The sequence below is a fragment of the Momordica charantia genome (genome assembly GCF_013281855.1).
Source record: "Momordica charantia cultivar OHB3-1 chromosome 8 unlocalized genomic scaffold, Mcharantia_2.0 BLBB01000008.1, whole genome shotgun sequence".
NCBI classification, from domain to species: domain Eukaryota; kingdom Viridiplantae; phylum Streptophyta; class Magnoliopsida; order Cucurbitales; family Cucurbitaceae; genus Momordica; species Momordica charantia.
Genome location: NW_028275166.1, coordinates 11,009,069 through 11,034,191, shown reverse-complemented (window position 1 = coordinate 11,034,191; position 25,123 = coordinate 11,009,069). Strand labels below are relative to the sequence as shown.

General features: G+C 37.9%; 1 protein-coding gene across 4 annotated transcripts in view; it reads left to right on the top strand.

The window, feature by feature from the left end:
• EMB3012 (embryo defective 3012) overlaps positions 1–25,123 on the top strand; it is a 69,490-nt gene that overhangs the window by 30,146 nt on the left and 14,221 nt on the right. For all 4 annotated transcript variants that reach the window (XM_022296451.2, XM_022296452.2, XM_088127453.1 and 1 more), the window contains 6 exons: positions 10,590–10,781; positions 11,072–11,131; positions 11,269–11,337; positions 14,786–14,932; positions 15,046–15,165; positions 15,365–15,484. In XM_022296451.2, the coding sequence (XP_022152143.1) occupies positions 10,590–10,781; positions 11,072–11,131; positions 11,269–11,337; positions 14,786–14,932; positions 15,046–15,165; positions 15,365–15,484 (708 nt within the window). The remainder of the gene's footprint in view (positions 1–10,589; positions 10,782–11,071; positions 11,132–11,268; positions 11,338–14,785; positions 14,933–15,045; positions 15,166–15,364; positions 15,485–25,123) is intronic.

The window sequence follows — 25,123 nt, the reverse complement described above, 5'->3', positions numbered from 1 at the left end:
GCTTCCAAATCTTTTGGAAGACGATTCAACTCCAAATTGGTTGGTGTTCCAAATCTAACTGTTAAGATTCTTCCCAACGGATGAGTGGCCCCACTGCTTTATTATTATTCCAGAAGAAAGGCAAAACAATCGACAATTAATAAGTCAGAAAAAAGGGATGCCATCAATCAAGTTTCGACAAATCTGCTGGAAGATTTTAATGAAGAAAGAGAATCCCCTTCTCATTGCAACGCTTCGGTTGATCCCCTGTTATTGGAAAATGGTCTTCCGCCCACTCTATCACACAGAACAATACATTCATCCAAGGTTCCAGCCCCCTCGCCTTCCTCTCCTCAAGATCCACTGGGTGAGGATCTTGAATCAGAAGTAAGTGTCAGCAGTCCTGATTATTCTCCCGTCTCTAACACTTTCGAGAGCCAGGACGAGCAATCATATGAGGCAAATGAAACCGTAATTCAAGAAGCTGTTCCACCTTTTTTCAAAGCGGCGGGTATTCACTTTGTTCAAATATCTAATCCGCAATGAAAGTAATCTCGTGGAACGTTAGAGGATTGTGCAATAACGAGACAAGGCTAAAGGTTAAATAAGTTTATCCAGAATAATTGTCCAGACGTGGTGTGCCTACAAGAAACAAAACTACAGCATTTTGAACAGCAGTTGATTAAATCATTGTGGAGTTCCAAAGACATTGGCCGGTCAGTAGTTGATTCTTATGGAAAGTCGGGTGGAATTCTAATCATGTGGGATGAAGGTCGAATCCGAGTAAGAGATGTCATCAAAGGGGGGTATTATTTATCCGTTCCTATCTCCTTCTCAGGCATTGATAACATTTGGCTAACATTAGTCTATGGTCCAACAGATTATAAGGAAAGAAGATTTTTCTTTCAAGAACTTAGGGATTTCTACACTTTGTGCGAAAAACGTTGGTATATCGGTGGAGATTTCAATATTATCAGATGGCCATCAGAGATATCATCTTGTGTTCGCTCGTCTAGAGCCATGAAGAAGTTCAACAATTTGATCAGTGAGCCAGAATTGGTGGAAATCCCTCTGAGCAATGGTAAGTATACTTGGTCAAAGACAGGTGTGGATTCTACTCATTCACTGCTCGACAGATTCCTAGTTTCCAAGGGATGGGAAGACATTTTCTCAAGTTGCAAAGTATCCAGGGGCGAAAGGACTACTTCAGATCATTTTCTGATCATTATGGAGGCAGGAGACTTTCAGTGGGGTCCTTGTCCATTCAGGTTTTTAACTCATGGCTTCACAACAGGGATTGCATTGGGCTAATTGAATCGACCTTAGCCAATGATTGATCTTATGGATGGGCTGACTTTTCTCTAAACTCCAAGCTTCGTAATCTTAAGCTTCCCTTAAGAGTTTGGCACATTCAAAACGAGAAACTCAAGAAAGAATTTGAAATTCGCATTCTTTAGCAAATTTCCGCTTTGGATGCTAAGGAAGAAGACAATGGTTTATCGGGAGAGGAAAGAGAGTTGAGATACACTTTCCAGAGAGAGTTGCTCAATTTATATGTGGAAAATGAAAGAAATTTGATCCAAAAAAGCAAGATTCATTGGTTAAAGGAAGGAGATGAGAATTCCGGCTTCTTTCACAAGTATCTTGCAGCTCGTAGACGAAAGGCCGTAATTTCAGAATTAACCAATGAGCAAGGCGCAACACTTATCAATTAGAAGAAGATAGAAGATGAGGTTTTACGTTTCTTCGGTAAGTTCTATTCTTCAAATCCTGGCTCATGGTTTTCCCCAAGGGGGATCAACTGACGTCCCATTTATCCATCAGATAGGCAGTGGTTGGTAAGGGATTTCGAGGAAGCTGAAGTATGGTCTGCTTTGAATAATCTCGATAAGAGTAAGGCATCAGGGCCCGATGGCTTCAGCACTGAATTTCTTATCAGATTCTGGCAATTTTTAAAGGATGACTTCGTTCGTTTGTTCAAGGAATTCCACAGCAATGACCATATTAATGCGTGTCTCAAGGAAAACTTCATCTGTCTTTTGCCCATGAAGATTGCAGCAACTAGAATCCGGGATTACAGACCAATTAGCCTATGTTGCTCCGTATACAAAGTGGTGGCTAAGGTCCTATCTGAATGCCTCAAAAGTGTTATGCCTGCAACTATCTCGCTCAAAGCGCCTTTATTGAAGGTAGAAATATTTTGGACCCCATCGTGATAGCCAATGAAGCAGTGGAATGTTATAAATCTCAAAGGAAAAGCGAGTGGTTACTTAAGCTAGACTTTGAGAAAGCCTTTGATAAGGTTGATTTGGACATTTCTTGAGGATGTTCTTTTTCAGAAGCAGTTTGGTAAAAAATGGTGCAAATGGATCAACGGTTGCGTAAGAGGAACTAAATATTCTATTTCCATTAATGGGAGACTGAAAGGCCGTATTGCAGCTTCAAGGAGCTTGAGACAAGGTGACCTGTTATCATCTTTTCTTTTTCTTATCATATCTGATGTCTTCAGTAGCATTTTGGACAATATCCTTATGGGAGGAGTTTTTGAAGGCTTTCTAGTTGGGAAGAAGGGAGTTCATGTCTCGCATCTTCAATTCGCAGATGACATCCTTATTTTTTGCAAGGATGATGATGGCACGCTGAGACTTCTGATTGAGACTATAAAGGCATATGAGTGGCTATCAGGCTTTTCTGTTAATTGGGAGAAATCAACAATTAGTGGAGTTAACATTTCACACCAGAAAATCCAGCAAAAAGCAAGTGTTTTTAATTGTCAAAGTGCTACTCTTCCAATTCAATATCTTGGGCTATCTTTCGGAGGAAATTCGAGATCTTCAGCTTTTTGAGATCTCATTCCGGAAAAAATAGAGAAAAAACCGTATCGTTGGAGATGATTTAACCTTTCAAGAGGAGGTCGTTTAACTTTATGTAAATCTGTCATTTCTAGTATTTCAGATTACCTCTCATTGTTTCAAACGCCTACAGGGGTTTGCAAGCAAGTTGAAAAAAGAATGAGAACTTTTTTATGGAACAGTGGTTCCTCGGGAGCTCTAAATCATCTTGTCACTGGAATATTTCGTCCAAACTTGTGGAAGATGGAGGTTTAGGTGTTGGCGGGCTCTAAAAAATGAATAACGCTTTGTTAGCAAAGTGGGGCTAGCGGTTTGGCAGGGAAACAAATGCTCTTTGGTGTCAAGTGGTAGTAAGTCTGTACGGGGAAAAGGAATTCGGTTGGTCCTCGGGGGAAAAGGTTAACGACTGTCTCAGATGTCCTTGGACCAATATCTCTCGAAATTGGAAGCTGTACAGCCGTTTTGCAGCATTTAATTTGGGCTCCGGATCCAGCATCATGTTCTGTAACCACATCTGGGCAGAAGACAGGCCCATTTTGGTTAGATTTCCGAAAATTTATAGTTTATCATTGTCTCCTCTGGTTGAGTTGCAGATTTTTGGGATGCACATACATTTTCTTGGAAAGTTCTTTCCCTTAGGGTGCTGAAAGATGACGAGATTGAGGAATATACCTCACTTCTGTGACGGCTAAACTTATATTCTCCCAATACTAGCCCAGACAGTAGGATATGGTCCTTGGATCCAATGGGTTGCTTCACAGTGGCATCAATTCGCAAGTCTCTCCCAGATGTCTCTATGCCAACAGACCTATTTAAAGCTATTTGGATGACTAAGAGCCCTAAGAAGGTTAGTTTCTTCATATGGAAAGGTGAACACCACTGATGTCCTTCAAAAGAAACTCTCTGGCCATACTCTTCTGCCTTCAATCTGTCCTCTTTGCCAAGCCAATGAGGAATGCTCAATCTGCATATTCTTCCTTTGTCCATATGCTTGGCGTTGCTGGGAACGTTTGTTCAAGGAGATTAACATGTCCTGGGTGTTTGGCAACATAGTAGCAGGGAATGTCCATCAACTTCTGTTAGGGCTATCTCTAAGTCCTAAAGCTAATCTTCTATGGCTAAACGCTATAAAAGCTGTTCTTACGAGCTTTGGTTTGAAATAAATCTCAAAGTTTACGAAGGAAAAAAGCAGCCACCGGGAGTCCGCTTCAGTCTAGCTAAGTTTAAAGCTTCTCATTGGTGTTATTTATCATCTACCTTTAGGAATTACTCTCCTAATTTGATATGTTTTAATGGGAAGGCCTTCACTATATCTTGTTAAGATTATGTGTTTTATTTTATGTTTTCTTTCTTTCACTCTTTCGAGAGTTTGTATCTTTGAACATTATTTTTCTTTTTCATTATTTCAATGAAAAGTTCGTATCTTGTTAAAAAAAAAAAAATACCATAGTGGCTAATGTTTTTTTTTAAGCTGAATTGGTAGAAAAAATAAGGATTTCTTTGCTCTGATACTATGTTAAATTTAAAAGAATAAAAATATTCTGATTTATTCAAATAGTGCAACTTAGGTCTGCTTATATAGGAGAAAGACCTTCTACAAAATATAATAGTAAACCTTCTATAAAAAGGAACTGGAGACCTATTACACTAAGGAAAGAAATAAAAGACATAAAGATTAAAAAGACAACTAACAAATTCCAACAGATAGCAAATCATCCACTGTTGCAAGTCATTGCTCGTGCCACCGACTTGCTAGATTTGGTGCGTGGCAACCTGGTGCCTCGCCTACACAAGACGAGGGTTGAGAAAGATAAGAGTGAGTGGGAGGGAGAGTTTGAGAGGACGATAACGGGAAGATAGGGGAGGTGGTGATGACAGAAGGGGCACACTGACCTACTCGTGCTGCCGTTGTGTGTCTGCTCACCGGAGAGAATAGATGAAGGTAGATGTATAAGCGGAGGAAAAGTAGGAATGGCGGAGGGGTAGTTGCACCATGACGTCAAAGGAAGAATGAAGTAAGAGAGGGAGAAGATGGATGGTGAAGGAGAGATTAAGAAGAAAAAAATATTGAAACCATTTATGACGACCGATTGAGAGAGTTGAAGAGAAGAATCAGAGGGAGAAGACGAAAGCTCGAAATGCTATTTTTACTAAGAGAAGAAGAGCAGCCAATCGTATTAGCAAAATCTTTAGAGACTTTCTATGGGAAGGATCAAGCTTAAATGGTAAACCACATCTCATCAATTGGACCCGTACTCATCTGCCATTACACGATGGAGGCCTAGGTGTTGGAAATATCAGCCTTATTATCGAAATGGATTTGGAGATTTATTACTGAACCTACAAAGCTATGGAGGAGGCTCATTGCGGTTAAATACTGTGGTTCTCTCTCTGTTATATGACCATCCATCAAAAACAGTTTGCACTGGGGGCATGGACTGGAATCTACAAACAAACTAGCATCATCAAGACTTATGCTACTTGCAGAGTGGGGGAAAGAAGTCGGCTCAGTTTTTGGCACGGAAAATGGCTATCACAAGGCTCTTTGGACAGCCTCTTTCCAAACCTCTTTGCCATTTCATCAAACAAGGAGGCCACTATTTCTGATCTATGGTCACAAACCACATCCTCCTGGGAATACAATTTCCGAATACATTTCAAAGATGAGGAGTTTACTGATTGGGTGGACCTCTCCCATATCCTTTCTGAAAACAAGCCCATCTCCCTTGATGACCATTGGTTTTGGCCCCTTGAAACCAATAGTACCTGTCCACAAAATCGGCCTACCGTATCCTCACCACAAACACAACCTTATCCACCTCTACTCTTTTCCCCCGGATTTGGCAAGGGAGATGCCCTAGAAAAGTAAAATTTTTCTGTTGGGAGCTTAGTCATGCGGCGATCAACACTCATGATAGGGTTCAGAAAAAACTACCATTTTATATCCTTTCCCCAAGCTGCTGCCATTTCTGTTTGGATGCATCAGAGACACAGGGCCACCTTTTTATTCATTGCATATATGCAAATCATTTTTGGAATTATCTCCTTTCTACATTTGGATGGAAGACAGTACTACACAACAAACCAACAATCTTCCTTGATCAACTTTTGGCGGGTCATCCTTTCAAGAAAGGAAAAATGATCTTGTGGACCCAGTTTGTTCGGGCCTTCCTTTGGAGTCTTTGGTTGGAAAGAAACAATAGGGTCTTCAATGACAAAGCGCTCCCCTTTAACATCTTTTTTGATAGGGTTACTACTCTAGCTCTTGGTTGGTGTAAATGTTTCACCCCCTTAAATAGCTACTCTCTAAATGAACTTATTACAAGCTGGAAGGCTTTCTTGTAATTGCCCACGTGGCCTTTTGTATATTTCATAAAAAAAAAAACTAAGAGAAGAAGAGGGGTTGTTCGCTGGGATTTGTGTGCTTGTGTTTGGGTCCTTGGGACAAGTGATTTTTTTTAATTTAACCAAGAAGTAAATATAAGTGCTGGGTTTTCCAAAGCAAAAAAAATATAAGTACTGGGATTTGTGCATCTGGGGTCTTGAGCTGACTCAAGTATTTTATTTATTTATTTATTTGACAAAGAACTAATGATTAAATTATGACCGTGACAAGTGACAAATGACACCACATGTAGCTGCCAACTCTCATCAGTTTAAGCCGTCACAAAGGATTTTATTCATTATTATTTTTTTAGAAGGAAGAATGCTATTATCGGGTGGCTCAGGTCTAAGCGGTTTGTGCAAGTTGAAACCGAAGTCGACGGGTAACATTGGTTTTATGTCTGGATAAAACCGAAACCAAAAATCGAATCGTTTCAAAACCGAACCACGGTCGGTTTCGGTCCGCTTTTTTTGGTTTAAGCGGTCGTTTTTTTCTTGCACCCCTACAATTCGATTTAAAGTTTTCGAAGAAATGTCCACTAAACCTTCGAGATGAGTTCGTAGGGCTTCGAAACTAACTCTTTTCCTGGAATGCAATGGTAAGTCATTAAGTTTAATCATATGGTTTGAGAGGAATCTAAGGGTCTTTGATGATTCTCATTGTTCGTCATTTGAATGTTTCAACCTTGTCAAATTCAAAAGCCTCTCAATGTTGTGCTCTTTCCGACATTTTATCTTCCTATTCCCCTAGTATGATTTGTATGAATTGGGAGACCTTTATAGCTTATTTGTAGTTTGTTTTCTTTTTGCTTTCTCTCCTTTGGGAGTTTGTTCCTTGGAACAATTTTGTTCATATTTCATCTATCAATAAAAAGTTCGTATCTTGTTAAAAAAAAAAGTCATTAAGTTTAATCCAAGCTCCATAACCATGTATGTACCCATTCTTTCCTGCTATGCTTATCAGAATCCCATTTTTCAATTTTCACATGGAACTTATCGTTCTCCTCCACTTACCAACTGCTATCTGTTTGCAAAACATGCTATCATCTTCAACTTTTAATAATGCTTTACCATCCATAAAAGGATTAATCAAGTAACTTTGAGAAAATCCTCTCTTTATATTTTTTTTAACAAGGAACAAACTTTTCATTGATAATATGAAAAGGAAGATAAATATTCAAGGATAAAAACTCCCAAAAGGAGTGAAAAAATAAAATAAAAAATGCCCAGAACAAAGCTGTAGAAGATACAAGAAAGTAGAACTAAAATCAAAACCACACTCTCCAATCTGCAAAAGCAAGACCAAAAAACCTAATGCCAAAGAAATAGCAAACATCTGATCAAGTAGAGACTTGAATAACAATCTTCTTCGACACTTGCAATTCTACAAAAGACCGTCACCTAAAGAGATTAAAAAATAACTGCCAAGCGAATAAACAAATATTTGGGGAGTTGAAAAGAATAGAAAGATCTTCAATAATGGCTAAAAAATCATGAGAACCTTCTATAAATGAGGTAGAACAAATTAAAGAAGGAGAAAAATCCTCAAAGACACTTCAATCTTCTAAATTAAATCAATATTGCTAAGGCTGACTTCTTGGTCCTCAGAATAGGTTGAAAGAACATCTTCCAAAGCCTCTTTGTCAACGCTGCCATTAGTTGAATGAATAACCCCTCGATAAAGATGAAACTTCTTTTAATAGGTTGGAGATCTTCTTGTAAGACCATAGATTGAATGGGGGAATCAACCATCAATGAGAAAGCCTTTTGACCCTTGCTGTGGTTAACTCCATTAAAACCTCCTTACAGGAAAAAAAAAAGAACCTCCTTACGAAAATTCTCTCTTTATAGCATCAAAAATTGTCTTCCAATCATCATGAGCACAACACTTTTTTGATCCAAAAAGATCGTCTTTTTTCAGCAACTATTTTCTTGAAAAGAGGTCCTCTGCTCCTTAGAACAATCCTAGCTTTCGTAGTAACTTCACTTGAGATTTGATCAATTCCTGTCTTTGTTTTAGTTGCAAATGGGATATAAGCGCCTCTATCAATTGTGAAGTGATCTTTCTTTTACTGCCTTAGCAAACGTTATATCTTCCTTAAAGAGACCTTGGTTCCGAATAAGCGGCTCTTTTCCTTTTTCCATGGCAGTGTACTTCTATGATTTAACATATCTTTCCCTTTCATTTGAGCCTCCATACTCCTAATGGAGAAGATCAGAAGTCAAGCCAATCCCTCTTGTTAGATCTGATTGGAATAGAAACTATTCGTCTTCCCCCAATAGTTTGTCACAAATCAAGGAAATGAAGAAAGTAAAGATTCTCAACCTTTGGAAGGTGATAAGGCAACCAAGACAACTGACGCTTTCGTTGATAGCAGCCCTAGATTTAACCCTGATTTACTGCCACCAAGGAAATTTATTCCTCCCCTTCCATTTTTTTATTCGAAAAGAAAGAAGCACTCACCGAGGTTAGTGAAGGAAAGAGGAGGAATCCAGAAGGGTAATTCACCTCTCAGACATGGTATCATTAATTCAACAAGTGATCAATCAAATAAACACTTTAAGGATAACGATTTGTTTGATGATGATGAAGATTTCATTGTTAGTGTCAGTAGTCAGGATTCAACAGGACTTTTGGAATATAGGGTGTTAAGGAAGATTTATCAGAGGTCGCCCTTTTTTGCAGAAGATCAAGACCCTTACGCGCTTATGGGAAAACGGATACTCCTTCTCGGGAATACCCTTTAGTAGTTGAAAAGGCTTCTTGCGCTGATAATCAAGGATTTCTTAAATTTTTTGAAGATTTAGGACTTACCCTAGTTCCAATCACTGAATGGATAGACTTTAGTTAAGGGCATCAAACTTTTGGTTGGTTTCGCATTGCAGTAAGTTTGAGGGTTCAAATCTTTTGGTTTTCCGATATTTTCTTGGTGAAGGGAGGTTTCAGTTTCTTTGCTTCTTCAATCTGGCGGTTGTTTTGGTTTCTTCTTCAGCATACAGTCAAGCTTTGTTGTTGAAAGTTTTTTCAGCATATGTATTTTTAGCTTTTTGATATTTCTTGGGCTTTAGATCTCGTCTATTTCCTTGTATTTTGGTTCTTGCGTTTGATTGCTTCTTTTTTTTTTTTTTTTTTCCGCTTGATTTGGGAGCTTGTATCCTTGAACTTTTTCTTCCTTTTCATATTATGAATGAAAAGTTTGTTTCTTGTTCGAAAAATAGTTGGCCACAAAATCCACTCTACGAGCCAAGATTGATTGAAGCAAGATTTCTGGATTCAACATGTATCATGAGCACTTCGATTATGAAAAAAGAAATGGGAACATGCAGGCGTTTGGACCAGCTCAGCCATATGACTCTCAAACCACAAAAACTGAGAAGGATGAAGAACTAATATCAAATTCTTATTCACTTCTAGCATAAAACTGTCATTCTCAGCCCAAATGCAGAAAAATGAATCATCAACTTTGCAACTATTGACCTCCATCAATTAAAACTGTTAAGGATGAATAAATCACCACTCAAATCAAAAGCTTAAGCTGATGGATTGGGTAAATTTAATTCATTTATGAGTATCTCAACACTCCCCCTCACTTGTGGGTTTGGAAAATTGCAACAAGACTCAACAAGTCGAAATCATAATAAATGGGGAGGAAATAACAATGCAGGGGTTCGAACGCAAGATCAGGACCAGGACCTCCCGCTCTGATAGCATGTTAAAGATGGATAAATTACCACTCAAATGAAAAGCTTAAGCTGATGGGTTGGGTAAATTTAACTCATTTGAATATATCAACAAAAATCGTAGATAATCTACTTCAAATACTAAAAATGCTTCAATCAGGAACAAAAAACTAGACCCTAGGAAGAATGAGAGGGAAGGAAAAAAGAGGAGAGAGAAGAGAGCACTTTTTACCATTAAGGTAAAATCCTACATCATCAAATGCATCTCTCATATATATATATATATATATATATTCTATTAAATTATAACCAAGAAAGTAGGGCTCTGTTCTTCTTCATGCTTTTTTGAAGCACATTTACTTGGGTTATATTTCTCAACAGATTTCAAACATTATTTCTCTTCAATCAAGGTGCCTTGAAGTTTCAGTGCTTTTTTATTATGTTCTTTATTGTTAGATGCTTGACTTTTTTACACCTCTCTATTTGGGTTTACAATGCTGGGAGTCTTAGAATGCAGCAATTTACTAGAGACTCACACACATGTATACTCAAGGGAGCACTGTTCTAATAAAAAGTAAAATTGCTATAAATGATATTTTACTAATTGGCACCTAAAGATAACGTATAGCTTATAAAGTTATAACCATGATATCTACAATAATACACAACTAATAGAAATTCTATAATATACAGGTCAACGTGTCAATTATTGGAGGGAGTTGTTTCTTGGATGCTGCTGTAAATGATTCTCGTATTGTTGAAGTTATTCAACCTGCTCCGGGCATACAATGCCGAGAGTTAGTGTTGTCACCGAAAGGAATGGGGACGGCACTTGTGACGGTATATGACATTGGGCTTAGTCCTCCACTGTCATCTTCAGCCGTGGTAATTTATCTTTCCATTAGTTCTTAGCCTTGGTTTTGTTTTATTTCTTTCATATCCTTATAGATTCTTGTAATTTTGTTCTTCTCCATAGCATTATTTTTGTGACTATTGGTAATTGTCAGAAACTTTATTATATTTGTACCATTGCCTTTTCTATATGTACACCTTTACATGCTCATGCTATGGAGGATATGTTATGTTGATTTCTAATTGGGGCAAATTATTATTTAATGACAAGGTCTCCTGTTTCCATCTCCATGTTTTCTTAAGAGTGTTATAATGCTTAACAGGTTCATGTTGCCGATGTAGACTGGATCAAGATTAGCTCTGAAGAAGAAATAAGCCTTCTGGTATGTTCTTTAGAACTCAAGGACATTGTTGTACAATCTATAGAACAAATCTTGTTGAAGTTAGGTCTAAATTTATTCATATTTTATTATTAATCCCTCATATAAACTGCATTCACCATGTGAATCTTAAATTATAGGAAGAAGGCTGGGAAGTTGTTGAGTTGGCTGCTGGGATTAGTGATGGAAGTACTTTTGACTCCTCCCAGGTTTGAGTTTGATTTTGTTTATCTTATGGGCAGATCTACGCGTGTTAAACTCATTGATAATTGGACGGGTTTTACATATAGCAACTATCAGTTTTCCGTTCTTTTATGCAGCTCCCTTTCTCTTATACTATTAAAAAAAAAAGTAATAAAATAAAATAAAACTTCCTTTGAACTTATGGCATGATTTATGTTATTCAAAGTTTCACTTTGAGAGTTGTGGGTGTTCTTGACCTTTTAACTTTGAATAATATTAACTGATCTGGTGTATATATGCACAAAAATGTTGATTGCTATTTTTTTCTTAATTTATTTGTATTGCTTATGGCCCTTCTTTGTACCTTCCGGAGGAAGGATGTTTAGGAGTTAACTGCAAACTTTCTATTGCTTGTGCCATGTGTCTGAGGTGTTGATTTTAATGTGACCAAAAGTTCTTGAGTAACGAACTTGCTCTTGTGGAACTACTTATGTCTAGTGTTAGGTATATTTTATTTGATGTGTGGGAAAGAGCCATTCATATTGTAGATTTGTATTATTTAAATAGAGTATTATTTTGTTTAGGTTGGATATTAGTCTTTTTAATCTAAATTACTAGTTATCTCTTTTTCTTTTATAATTAGTTTCCTTAGTTGGAATTTCTACTATATTATGTTTACCCATGAGTGGGTCATTTTGTTTAATGAGAAAATTATCTCCTCCCAAAACTACACGTACAAAAATAGATTGGGCTTTGTTCATTGAAAGGTGGTTAGAGTAGTTCAACAAGTTAAAAGTAGATTTGGGGGCCATTTGGTTGGGTGGTTTTCTGGGTGGGAATGGGCATGGGCAAGTAAAGCTCTTGTTTGTTACACAGATTTGAAATCTTTTCCTAAGAATAGCTTATTCCCAAGCCTCTCTTATTCCCATGGACAAGGGCTTTCTTTTCTCTTCCAGATTCATGGTTTGTCCATGGGTTTTGTGCCAGACTCTCCTATCTCTTCTTTTAAATAATTTTTTAATGTAATTATTTACTTTATTTTATTCAAATTAATTAAATTAGTTAAAATATTTATATTAAATTTATAATTAATAAAACAACATTAAAATTTTACCAATAATGTACTAAATTAATTATTCTATTGTAATAAATTAATTTATTAAAGTGTATACTTCATTTTTTTTTATAAAAAATGTAATTAATTGATGCAGTTAATAAGATGAAAATGATTAATTTTGTTAAATACATAAAATGATAATTATTAAGATTGATTGCTAAATAAAATCAACAACATAAATTTAAATATATATTTATAATATATTTATTAAAGAGTGAAACTTAAATTAAAACATAATTGCTTAAAATAATTATTATTTTGACTTAATAAAGATAAATTAATTAATGTAAATTAATTATTGGGAGTTAATTTTGATTGATTTTAAAGCTTTATACAAATATATCATTGCTAAATATGTATATATTGAATTTTAGTTAAATAACATTTAATATTAATTATTCAATTGACTATTGTGCTAAATTGTTAGTATAGCTAAATTGTTAATTTAAAATTTAGAATGCTAATATAAAATAATTTAATTTATATTATTTATTTATTTTTATTTAAATTTGATTTGTGATTAATCAATGTTTATAATGACATAAAATGCATATTTATAAAGTAATCACACAAAATAAACATATATATAATTAATTTTCAGACATCTTAATCCCAAGCATCTTAATCCCACATATATATACAACCAAACACAGTTATATTTTTTTCCCAGGCATCTTATTCCCAGGTATCTTAATCTGAGGCATCTTAATCACAGGCAACTTTTTTGAAACCTTGAACCAAATGGCCCCTTTTAGGTATAGATCGTATCAAGTATCTGTCAAATTGGGGCTTCGAAATGACGTTCAACCCCTTTTGGGAGAAAGTACTGGCCACACTCCTTTGTGTGGGTCTCAGTTAGAGAGTTCAATTAAAGCAACTAGAGCTATTTCTTCTATTTTCCCCGTCTTTTCACAAATTTTAAAATGTTCTATTGGGGATGACTTTGATGTTTACTTTTTTGGAATTGGGTGGATGATAAGCCCCGTCTCTTATTTGCCTACCTTCACCATCTCTTTGATATGAGGTTGCATTTTGTGGCCTGAGTTATATAGGCCTTGACCAGTTCTTCGTCTATTTCTTTTGGGTTTTTTCGTTCTTTGACAGGTAGGGAAACTTTGGAGTTGTTAGACTTACTTTTGTTGCTAAGGGACGTTGGCATTAGACAAGGGGAGGAGAGACATTCATGTTTGGTCTTCTAGCTCGTCGGGAGGGTTCTCTTTAGCTCTTTGTTAACTTTAATGTGTGCTGCGACCTAAGAAGTACGGACGCCTCATAATTCCCTGTCCTTCATGTATTATTTTCAGGATCCATGCCCATGCACCCTTTAAGCGATGAGATTCACATTCCACAATTGCCCTAAAATCCTTCTCCATAAGGTTAGGAGCCGATGTTGGAACATAAAACAAAGACATGTGATGTATAGGGAGGTTAGAAAACACCGCTTAAATAGATAGCCCACCACCTTTGAAGATCAAATAATGCTCCTATTTGAGAAATTTGCATACATCTTTTCCAGTTATAGGAGCCAAAAAGACAGGGAGGTAAGTGAGGTAAGTGGATGACCATTCATCCACTTTGGAACCAAAGACGAAATTAGCTATGGAGGAGATGGTCTATTCCACAGTGTTGATCCCCTTAATTTCTAACTTGCCAAAGTTAATGTTAAGACTCCATGCCTCTTTGAAAATTTGAAAACGTTTGCCTTTTCTATCCTGGTTTTCAAAGTTGGAGGAAAAGTTGAACATCATAGTTGTGCAAGGGTGGCCGGATGTTGTTTCCACCGATAAATGTTTTGCTGCCTCGAATCATCAATCTGGGGCCTGACCCTTTGTGCCCTCTTGCTGCTGTGGTCTGTTTAGCACCTTCAAGGTTAGCTGGTGTTTCCCAAACAGTGCCTCAGAGCCTTCTTTAGCTAGGGACTTTAGCAATCAAGGGAGAACTCTTTGGTCCAATGGGGTGATGGCCCTCTTGTGGTGAACGTGGTTTGAAACAAAAGAATATTACAAGGGGAGGACACTAGTTGGGACATCTTTTGGTATTTATTTAGATTTTCTATTTTTTTTTGTGTTAATTTCTAAAGTATTTTGTAATTATGGCTTGATGCAAATATTTGCAAATCGTAATTATGGCTTGATGCAAATCTTTGCAAACAAAAGAATATTACAAGGGGAGTCCGTTTGTGTGTCTCCTCTTTTCATAATGAAATATTTGTTTCTTATAAAATAAAAAATTTGGGGACCTTGGCTTAGGAGGATCCTTGTCCCTCTTCGTTTGTGTTCTTTCATTATTACTAAGATTTTATTTTTCTATTAAAAAGAAAAAGGAAAAGTTCATTGACTGCATGTTTTGAAATGCAGTTTGTGTACATGCATATTCTAGTACATATAGAGGATCGAATAGTTGAGCTTGTAGACAACGATGATTCAATGATTACTGATCATGGGATGGTTAAAGCTCCAAGTTTCAAAATTAAAGCTGTCTCACTTGGAACAACAACTCTTTATGTAAGTTTACTGTTGCCTTTGTGTTTATCTGCAATAGTTTATTTTGCACTTATTTGTCAATTTCTGTAGGGGAAGTATTTGAATTTACAGGTTAAATGTATTCTTGAAAACAGGTGAGTATTCTACAACAATCTGGACGTGAAATATTAAGTGAACCAATAAAAATTGAAGTCTATGCACCACCAAGAGTTCACCCCAATGATATTTTTCTTCTTCCCGGTGCTTCTTATATGGTAAGTCACTGAATTGTGGATCCTGCAATAGGGCAAAAATAAGTATGAAATAGAGAAAATTAAGATATAAAGGTTCATTGCTCTCGAGTATAATGTTTATATTTCATTTTGCCTTCTTACACTCCTTCCAAAAAATATAAAAGAAATTTGTGATCTAGATGTATAATTTGGCAGCATTCTCTTTTTTGTGTAAGCTCAGCTCACAGTTAAAGGTGGTCCAACAGTTGGGACGTATGTTGAGTATGCTAGTTTGGATAATTCGATTGTGAATGTTCACAAGTCTTCTGGTCAACTTTCAGCAGTTTCATCTGGAAAATGTGTAAGAGATATTGACAACTTGTTATTCATATGTTGCTATCCTTTTACTTTTATTTCTTGTAGTAAGAAATAGAATTTTAACGTATGTGTTAATTGATAAGAAAAAAATAATCCTTACTTTCAAAGAATTGATACAAGGCTGTAAATAGTAGCTAGAAAGAAGAAAAGAAAACGAAATCCTTGCTTATTAGGATAAGGAAATACTTACCTATCAAAACAAGGAAACCCTAACTTATTAAAAACCTAAATCCAATGGGAAAATAAAAGAATATAATTTAACACTCTCCCTCAAACTGGTGAATAAATATTCTTCATTCCTAACTTGTTAAACAAATAGTCAAAGTTGTTCAATTCTTCATAAGGATATTATGTGCAATACTAATGGTAGACTTATGTGAGGTATCGACTCCTCACTATTCAGATTTACTTCGAAAGATAACCCGAAGGTGATACAAAAAGAACAAGAACAGCCCTAAGGCAACAAAAGACCCACCAATTCGAGAGGGTGGAGAATCTCTCCCTAACAGCCTAAAAGCTAACCAACACAAAATGCTAGAATGCCCCCCTTAGCCTACATTCCCTTCCCCTTATAGGCAGACTTCCCTCCTTCCTACATGTAGCTGGTCCCCCCTCCTTCTCTCTCTCGGCCGTTGTGGCCTTCCTCTCCTAAAAAGACTTCTTTACCCTTCCTACTATATGTTTTTACAATTGGAGGCCTAACATCACCCCCCCCCCCCCCCCCCCCCCTTCAACCGTCACCTTGTCCTCAAGGTGAAACATAGGAAATTGTTTGTTCATGTCACGGACATTCTCCCAAGTAGCTTCTTCATCAGGTAAACCCTTCCAGCCGATGAGAGCCTCCCTTTCTCCTGTGGTGGTATTGTTTTGAAACGCGAACACTCTATCTGGTTCTGCGGCCCATTCCCAATCTTCTGTGAGCTGTGGTGGAATAAGAGGAGCGGCTGAAGCTGTCCCAATAACTTTCTTCAATTGTGACACATGGAAGACAAGGTGAATTCGTGCTTCCGCTGGTAGGTCCAATAAGTAGGCGACTTTACCAATCCGCTGTAAAATAGCATAGGGTCCGTAGAACTTAGGCTGCAGCTTCTCATTCCTTCTTTTGGCTATAGACAGTTGGCGATAGGATCGCACTTTTAGGAACACTAGGTCGCCAACATTATACTCCACCTCCCGGCGCGATTTATCAGCACTTTTCTTCATACGGTGTTGAGCTCTCTGTAAGTGTTCCTTCAGACGATCAAGAGCAAGGTCTCTCTCAGTGAGTTGCTGATCCAAAGTGGCATTGGCTGTTTTCTGACTTACATAGGATATTAAAGGTGGAGGAGCTCGGCCGTACACTGCCTGGAAAGGTGTGGAGCCCAGTGAGTTGTGGTAAGTGGTGTTATACCAATGCTCTGCCCATGCCAACCACTGTCCCCAGGACTTAGGCTTCTCACTACAAAAACACCGCAAATATGTTTCTAAGCAGCGATTCACCCGTTCTGATTGTCCATCCGTCTGAGGGTGATAGGCAGTGCTCCTCTTGAGTGTGGTGCCTTGCAATCTGAATAACTCCGTCCAGAAATGGCTGATGAAAACTTTGTCCCGATCTGATATGATGGATCTCGGGAAGCCGTGCAGCCTAACAACCTCCTTAATAAAACCCATTGCTACCACCTTGGCTGAAAACGGGTGGCTCAAAGGAATGAAATGCGCATACTTAAACGGTCTACCACCACTAGAATCGTGTCCTGCCCCTGTGATTTAGGTAACCCTTCTACGAAATCCATCGTTAGGTCCTCCCAAATTCGGTCAGGTATCGATAGGGGCTGAAGAAGTCCCGCCAAAGCTAGGGACTCTGTTTTGTGTCGTTGACACACCTCACATTCACTCACATGGCACTTAGCATCCTCCTTCATCCCGTGCCAGTATAATTCCCCTGTTAGTCTTTTGTAGGTTCTCAGAAATCCCGAATGTCCTCCAACTACCGAATTGTGGTACATCTGAAGGATGGCTGGTATCAAGGTTGATGTTTTGGTTAAGACTAAGCGGTTTTTGTAGTGCAATGTGCCGTTCACTGTCCGGATCTTCGTTCAAGCTAGTCAACATCTTGGCAAAGTGAGGATCCTCAGAGACTTCTTTTTTTATAACGTCCACATCGATCACCGCGGTTGCCGAAAGGACTGCTAGTGTTGGAGTCGCCGGCATCCGTGATAAAGCATCAGCTGCTTTATTCTCCAATCTGGGCTTGTATTGTATTTCAAAGTCGTATCCCAGCAACTTGGAGATCCACTTCTAGTATTCGGGTGGGACTATACGCTGCTCTAAAAGGTATTTAAGGGCCTGTTGATCCGTCCGAACAACGAACTTCTGCCCCAGGAGGTAAGGTATCCAGCGTTGGATTGCTAAAACAACAGCCATTAACTCTCTTTCATACACTGACTTCGCTTGGTTCTGCAAGGAAAGAGTATGGCTGAAGTAAGCGATTGGTCGCTGGTTTTGCATGAGCACTGCTCCTAGTCCTGTCCCTGACGCATCGGTTTCTATGACAAACGAGGTCGTGAAATCCGGCAGAGCTAATATTGGTAGTGTCACCATTGCTCTCTTAGTTGCTCAAAGGCTGTAGTAGCTTGATCCGACCATTGGAAACTGTCTTTCTTGTGCAGTTGGGTAAGAGGGGCTGCAATAGTGCCGTAGTTCGATACAAACTTTCTATAGTACCCTGTGAGTCCCAAAAATCCTCTCAGCTCTTTCACATTTTTAGGTTCTGGCCACTGGATCATGGCTGCTATCTTGGAGGGGTCAGCTTCCAGACTTGCCGTGTTAATGTCGTCGATGAGTTGGGCCTTTCGCACTACTTGATCACCTTTGGGTTCTAGGGCCCTTACTTCCGCGCGCATCACTGGGTCGAGCCCATTCAAGAAAGCGCTTTCCAGCACTTCATCGGAAAGTTGCGGGAGAGCTGCCGCCAGAGCCTCGAATGTCTGTCGGTACTCTATGAACGTGCCCTCCTGTCTGATCGATAATAACCGTGCACATTGTTTGCCTTTGCTTGCCGGATGGAACCGATCACGTAGTCGCCCTTTGAGGTCGTTCCAGTCGCGGAACTTCTCTCTGTTATCAGTATACCGATACCAAGCCAAAGCTATACCATAAAAACTGATAATAGCTACGAGCATCTTCTCATCTTCAGACAACTTCTGGATTTCATAATATCGCTCTGCTCGAAAAATCCACGCCTCCAGCTCCAGACCTGCAAAAATCGGCATCTCAACCTTTTTGAAACGATTTCGGTCAGTATTTTGATTACCGTTCTCTTGTCCTAAGACGTCATCCTCAATCGCCTTCCCCTTTATCACCGATGTGTCCCCCGTTACCGTCGACACGGATTGTGACTTACCTCCGATGACCTGAGCCATGAACGCCTTCAGCCTCAATTTCTTCTGTTCATCAAATTTTTGATGTAACAGTGTGATTTCCACCTTCACTTCTGCTACTTCCTTCTCCATTGCCTCACACCTGGTTTCGAGCTCTTTTACCGTCATTCTCTCTTTTGATCGCCCAGTTTCGACAGGCTCTGATACCAATTTGTGAGGTATCAACTCCTCACTATTCAGATTTACTTCGAAAGATAACCCGAAGGTGATACAAAAAGAACAAGAACAGCCTAAGGCAACAAAAAACTCACCAATCCGAGAGGGTGGGGAATCTCTCCCTAATAGCCCAAAAGCTAACCAACACAAAATGCTAGAATGCCCCCCTAGCCTACATTCCCTTCCCTTTATAGGCAAACTTCCCTCCTTCCTACATGTAGCTGGTCCCCCCTCCTTCTCTCTCTTGGCTGTTGTGGCCTTCCTCTCCTAAAAAGACTTCTTTACCCTTCCTACTATATGTTTTTACAATTGGAGGCCTAACAACTTATTATCACAGTAAAGTTTCAGAGGCCCTTCTCATGGAATCTTCAAATTTTCTAAAATAATCTTAGAATCTTTATCTAGAGTAATTCGCAGATGCTCAATGTCATTGTTCTAAATTCTGCTTTTGAACTCGATCTTGAACTCGATCTTGCAAGTAATTCGCAGATGCTCAATGTCATTGCTCAATGTCATTGTTCTAAATTCTGCTTTCCTAGTTTCCACCTAGGAAAGTACAATAGCCAGAAGTTGATTTCCTATCGTCTATCTATCATGCATGATCTGCATCTGCTTAAACTTCCAAATTGAGTTTCTCGCATTTCTTAAACAACAATCCTTTCTCAATAGAATTCTTCAAATAATGAAGTATCTGGTACACTGCTTGAAGTTAAATTTCCTTTGGACTATGCATAAATTGACTTACCACTCCTACAACATACACAATAACTGGTCTTGCATGAGAAAGTCTGAAAGATATATTAATTTTCCAACTAACCTCTGGTAAGTTTCTTTATTTGTTGGATGACTCTCTTTAGCTGCACATAATCTATGGTTTTGATCAATCGACATTCCCATTGGTCTGCTACCAAGCTTTCCCATTTCAGAAAGTAAGTCGATCACATATATCTGTTGTGATAAGAATCTGCCCCCTTTAGAATAAGCGACCTCTATCCCAAGAAAATATTTCAGCTTTCTCAGTTCTTTTACTGCAAACTCTTGGATTAAACAATTTCTTAGTTTATCTTGTCTATTATTATCATTGTCAGTGACAATAATAAAGTCGACATAACAATTAGTACTGTCACTCCCTTTGGAGCAGAATGTTTTATAAACAATGTATGATATTCTTGACTTTGTTTATAGTCCATCTTCCTCGTGACCTGAAAAAATCTACCCAACCACGCATTAGGAGATTGATTTAATCTATACAATGCTTTTCTTAGTTAACAAACTTTGTTTCCTGCTTGCTCATACCTAGGTCGAATCTCCATATAAATTTCTTCTTCAAGATCACCATACATGAAACATTTTTACATCATATTGTAACATGTCTCATCCATAATTTACGGCAAGAGATAAAAGTATTTGTATTGTGTTCATCTTGGCAACTGGTGCAAAGGTTTCAAGATAATCAACTTCATATGTTTGAGTATATCCCTTAGCAACTAATACTCATCAATAGCTTACTACTTTTTTATCTTTAGGCACAGTAACCAACTTTCATGTTCTATTTTTCTCTAAGACCTACATTTCAGGATTCATTGCTTGTATTACCTCATATATGTTTTTGGAATGTTTGCTTGAGTAAGGTTAACCATAGTCATATGACACAAAGTGAGACAATGGATATCGAGGACAAGTTCGTTTTCCCTTCCTTAAAGAAATAGGCAACCATATTTGATTCATCATTGGCGGATAATATAGTGTCTAGCTCATCATTAACAAATACTATAATGTCTAATTCATCACTGACCCTGTTCTCGTCAATTTCAATTCCAGAGATATGTTCTGACTCTTGGACTTGCTTATTTTTCTCAGTGTTCCTTCTTGAATAAACATGTAATGGTATAGTAGTAAAAAGGTTAGATGGCCCGGATGAGGTGTCTAGGTAAAGATGAGGCTGACCCTGATGAGGTGTCTATAGGTGGTAAGGATAAGGATGATTGACTCGGGTCAATTTTAGTAAGGTTTGGTACATGTGATGGTAAAGGGTTTGAAGGAAAGGTGATGTTAGGGATAGGTTAGTTTATTCATTTTTGTTGCACGTTTACATTAGTTTGGTATCAGAGCATCCAAATTTTTAGGCACTCAATGGTAGAAGAAACCAGCAGTGGGAGATCCTTCCTTAACCAGCAAAGAAACGGAACAAATTTTCATCCTCTCACCCCGATCATTGATCATACGCTTGCAATTGGTCGAAGGAGATGTGAAAACCATCGAAAAGGATGTGAGTGAGATTAAACAAATCCTGGAAATCATCCAGGGTCGGTTGGAGAACTTGAGTCTTCAACAAAATCCTACGAGATCCGATCAAGAACCAAAAGTAGTTGATCATCAAAGCAACTACCATCAAGAACTGCACAAAGCTAAGAAGGTACCAAGATCTGTTTCTTGAACCAAGAATGCTCCAAGAACCGTGAGCTGTCCGGCACGACTTCAACCAAAATCTTGGAGTTTGTACGCCAAGAAGGTTCTAGCAACAATGTTGGAGTTTGTACGAATTTTAACAAATTAGTTTCATACAACACTGAGGTATTTTGCCACCAAACTCCAAACAATAGCCGTGAAATTTTCTTTCTTCTTGTACAAAACTCCCAACAACTAGAGAAGAAAATCCAAATGATACCTTAACCAAGATGGGAAGATTTTACCACCACAAGAGTGAAGACACTTCAAATGATTGCATAAGACCAACAAAAATTTCAGAAGATGCAAGAGGTAACTCAAATTTGCCTCAAGTTGATGCCTTCGATGTTGATTTCAGAAATTATGGAGTCCAAAACTCTTCTCAGATTGAGGCAATTGAACAAGAAGACGAGTTTTTTCTTAAGTTTGAAAATTATTTTGATGGGGAAGAAGAGGTTGATAAAGAATTGATAGGAAGAGATGATGATTCTACTTTTTCTTTGACTACATTGTTCTTTGAAGTTGAAATGCAAGATGTTAACGAGCACAAGAATCGACAAGAATCTTTATTGAGACGTTTGGAAATTACTTAGTGGTTACTTTTTCTTCTCTCTTCGCTTCCTTTGAGAAATTTGTATCCTTTACAGTGTTTTCGAGGCACACACAGGCGAGCGCCTCAGGTGAGAGGCGAGGTGATGTTGCCTCGGTGCACCTTCAACCGAGCGCATTTGTCGCTTGATGCGAGGCGATCGCCTCGTTGAAGCGAGACAATCTGCCTCATTTTCTTTTTCTCTTTTTTTTTAATTTTTTTTAAATACGTTAAAAACTACAAAAATAACATAAACTCTAAAATCGTATCTCTATTCTCTCTGGTTTCTCCTCTCGCGTCCCTCACCCACTGTCGCCGCTGCTATCTCCGATGGTCGCTGCCGCCGCTTCCTCTCTCCTTTGCTGCTAATACCACCGCTGCTACTACTCGCCGCCACCATCATCGGATCTTTGAAGGTTTCATTTTAGATTTTCGTTTTAATTTTCTGTTTTGCTATTTTTTTTTTTAAATCTTCTATCTTTTTTTTCATCTCTTTCATTTCACACACGTCTTTCCTAAATCTTCATCTTGGCTTTTTGCTTCACATTTCTTTTATTTTTGTATCTTCCAAATTTCAATTATAATAGGATGGCAGAAGGTCAAAACAAACATAAGCATCCCGATTGGCAATACGTCATATTGGATATCTGAAGGATACAAACACTTCCAAATGCACATTTGTGGAAAAATTTCTAAAGGTGGCATTTGTCGAGCAACATAACATTTGGTTGGGGGAAATTGAAATGTAAAAGCATTTTTGAAATGCCCAACTAATGTGAGAGATGAATTGAAGGAGTATCAAACAAGATCAAAAGCAAGTAGGGAAATGAGTAATGCCCTCCCATCATATGAGGATGTAACCTTGACTGAAGAAGATAAGGAAGATGAGATGGAAGTAGTTGGTGGTAGTGGCAGTGGACCAACATCAGTTCCAACTAACAAGCGAATAAGAACAAACACAAGTGATAATCTGAGTAGTATTGGAGGGAGAGGAAGAGGAAGAGGAAGTGGAGGAAGAAGTAGTAACTCTTATAGTCAATCACAGTTAAAAGTCACCGCGACCAAAGGGGGCACTGGACAAATTTGTTTATCACCATCCTGGTAAAGTTGTTGATGATAGAAATAGAATGAAGAAGCTTAAGCATTCAACTATTTATAAGAAATATGATAAAGAGGGGAGGGATGCTACAGCGTAATTCATCATGGGTTGGATATATCAAGCATGTATTCCTCTAAGTACTATTCGTTTAAGAAGTTTTCAAGTGATGTTAGAAGCTGTGGAGCAATGTGGTCCTGGTTTGATACCTCCTTATCATGAAGCTATAGTAACGTACTTGAAAAAATGAGTACAATACAAAAAAGATCTAATGGTCGATCATGAGGTAGAATGGAAAAGAAATGGTTGTTCATTGATGTTAGATGGGTGGACTGATAGGAGGGATAGAAAGTAATGAATGATTGATTGGAAGACTCAGAAGAATAAGATAGTCAAGATGAAAATGAGTTGGTCTTTGATGATGACCTCCTCACATGGGAAGGTGTCGCCAAGGCTAGTGATGTTGGAGAGTCCATAAGGCAAACTAGATGTACATCTAAAGGAAAGTCACCTGCTACCCCCACTCCCACAACTTCTGGAGTTCGAAAATCAGTGCGAGTGGTGGTTAGTGATGATGATGATGACACCAAAGAAGAAGAATTGGAAAAGGAAGATTGTGAGGATGTCCAAGATGAAGAGACTTTAGATTTAAATGAGGATGATGCTTTTTGTTCTAATTTAGTATTTTGTTGAGAACTAATAGAATTTGGTTGTTTTATGTATCTTGTTAACTATGACACTATTTTGGTATTGATTTTTTAAACTATGTTTACTATATAGATTTATGCACTATATATATAATTTTTATTTATTTATTAAAAATTATATATATAGTGCATAAATAACAATAAATTACAATATGGTATATGGAAGCATGCATATAACAATATGGAAGGTATGCATATATTCAATAAATAAAAATATTGTAACTCCATATTTTTATTTATTTATTGTTTTTTTTTTGGTATTGATTTTTTCTTATTTGTTGTTATTGTTTACATACAAATCAGTGTTTTCGAGGCGCACCCTGGCGCTCGCCTCAGGCGAGAGGCGAGGCATTTTCGCCCAGGTGTGCCTTGCAAGGTGCCTAGGCGAGCACCTTCAATCGGGCGCTCGCCTTTGGGCGCCTTGGCGCCATCGCCATAAGCCGAGGCGAGCGCCTCTTTGAAGTGATGCGACCTTACTTTTTTTTTTTTTTGTTATAATGTTAAAAATCCACTAAAGAAACTCTAAAAATATGAAAATCTACACCCAAAAATCGAAATACCCACACCCGAAAACCTTCCTCCTTCGTTGCCGCCACCTTTGCCAAGTCACTGCACGATTATGAAGCCATCTCTCCTTCCTTCTCCTTCTTTGTACACAGCCAAAAGATTTAGTCTCACTCACCTATGAACTGGTTGTGCTCGAAAATGAAGAAAAGAAGAGTTATAGACGAAGAAGAAAAAGAATCGGAAAAGAAGTAGAAGAAGAATTAAAAAATAGAATAAAAGAGTTGGGTATTTGATGTTTCATGGAGTCTTTTCCTATTCTCTTTTAGGTTCTCAAGGCACTAATTGATGCAACTATCTTGCCATCCGGCAGAAAAGGCAAGATGGCAATAAATTATTTTATTTAAGTTAATTTGTGAGTTAAATTTTATTTTATTTTAGTATTCTATTTATTTAACCTCTAATTTTATTATTTTATTATTTTATTTTTAAATTTAAATTTTTTATTTTTCTTAAGTTAAAATTTATATGCACATTAAATAGTTTTACAAATATCTTCATCTAGAGTATTTTTTATACATAAAATTGCTATTTATTATTTTATTAAGTGCGCCTCACTTCACTCGGGCAACGCCTTTTTGTCGCCTTGAGGTGCGCCTTGCGCCTTGAAAACACTGATGCAAATTGATAATTAGACCAAGTC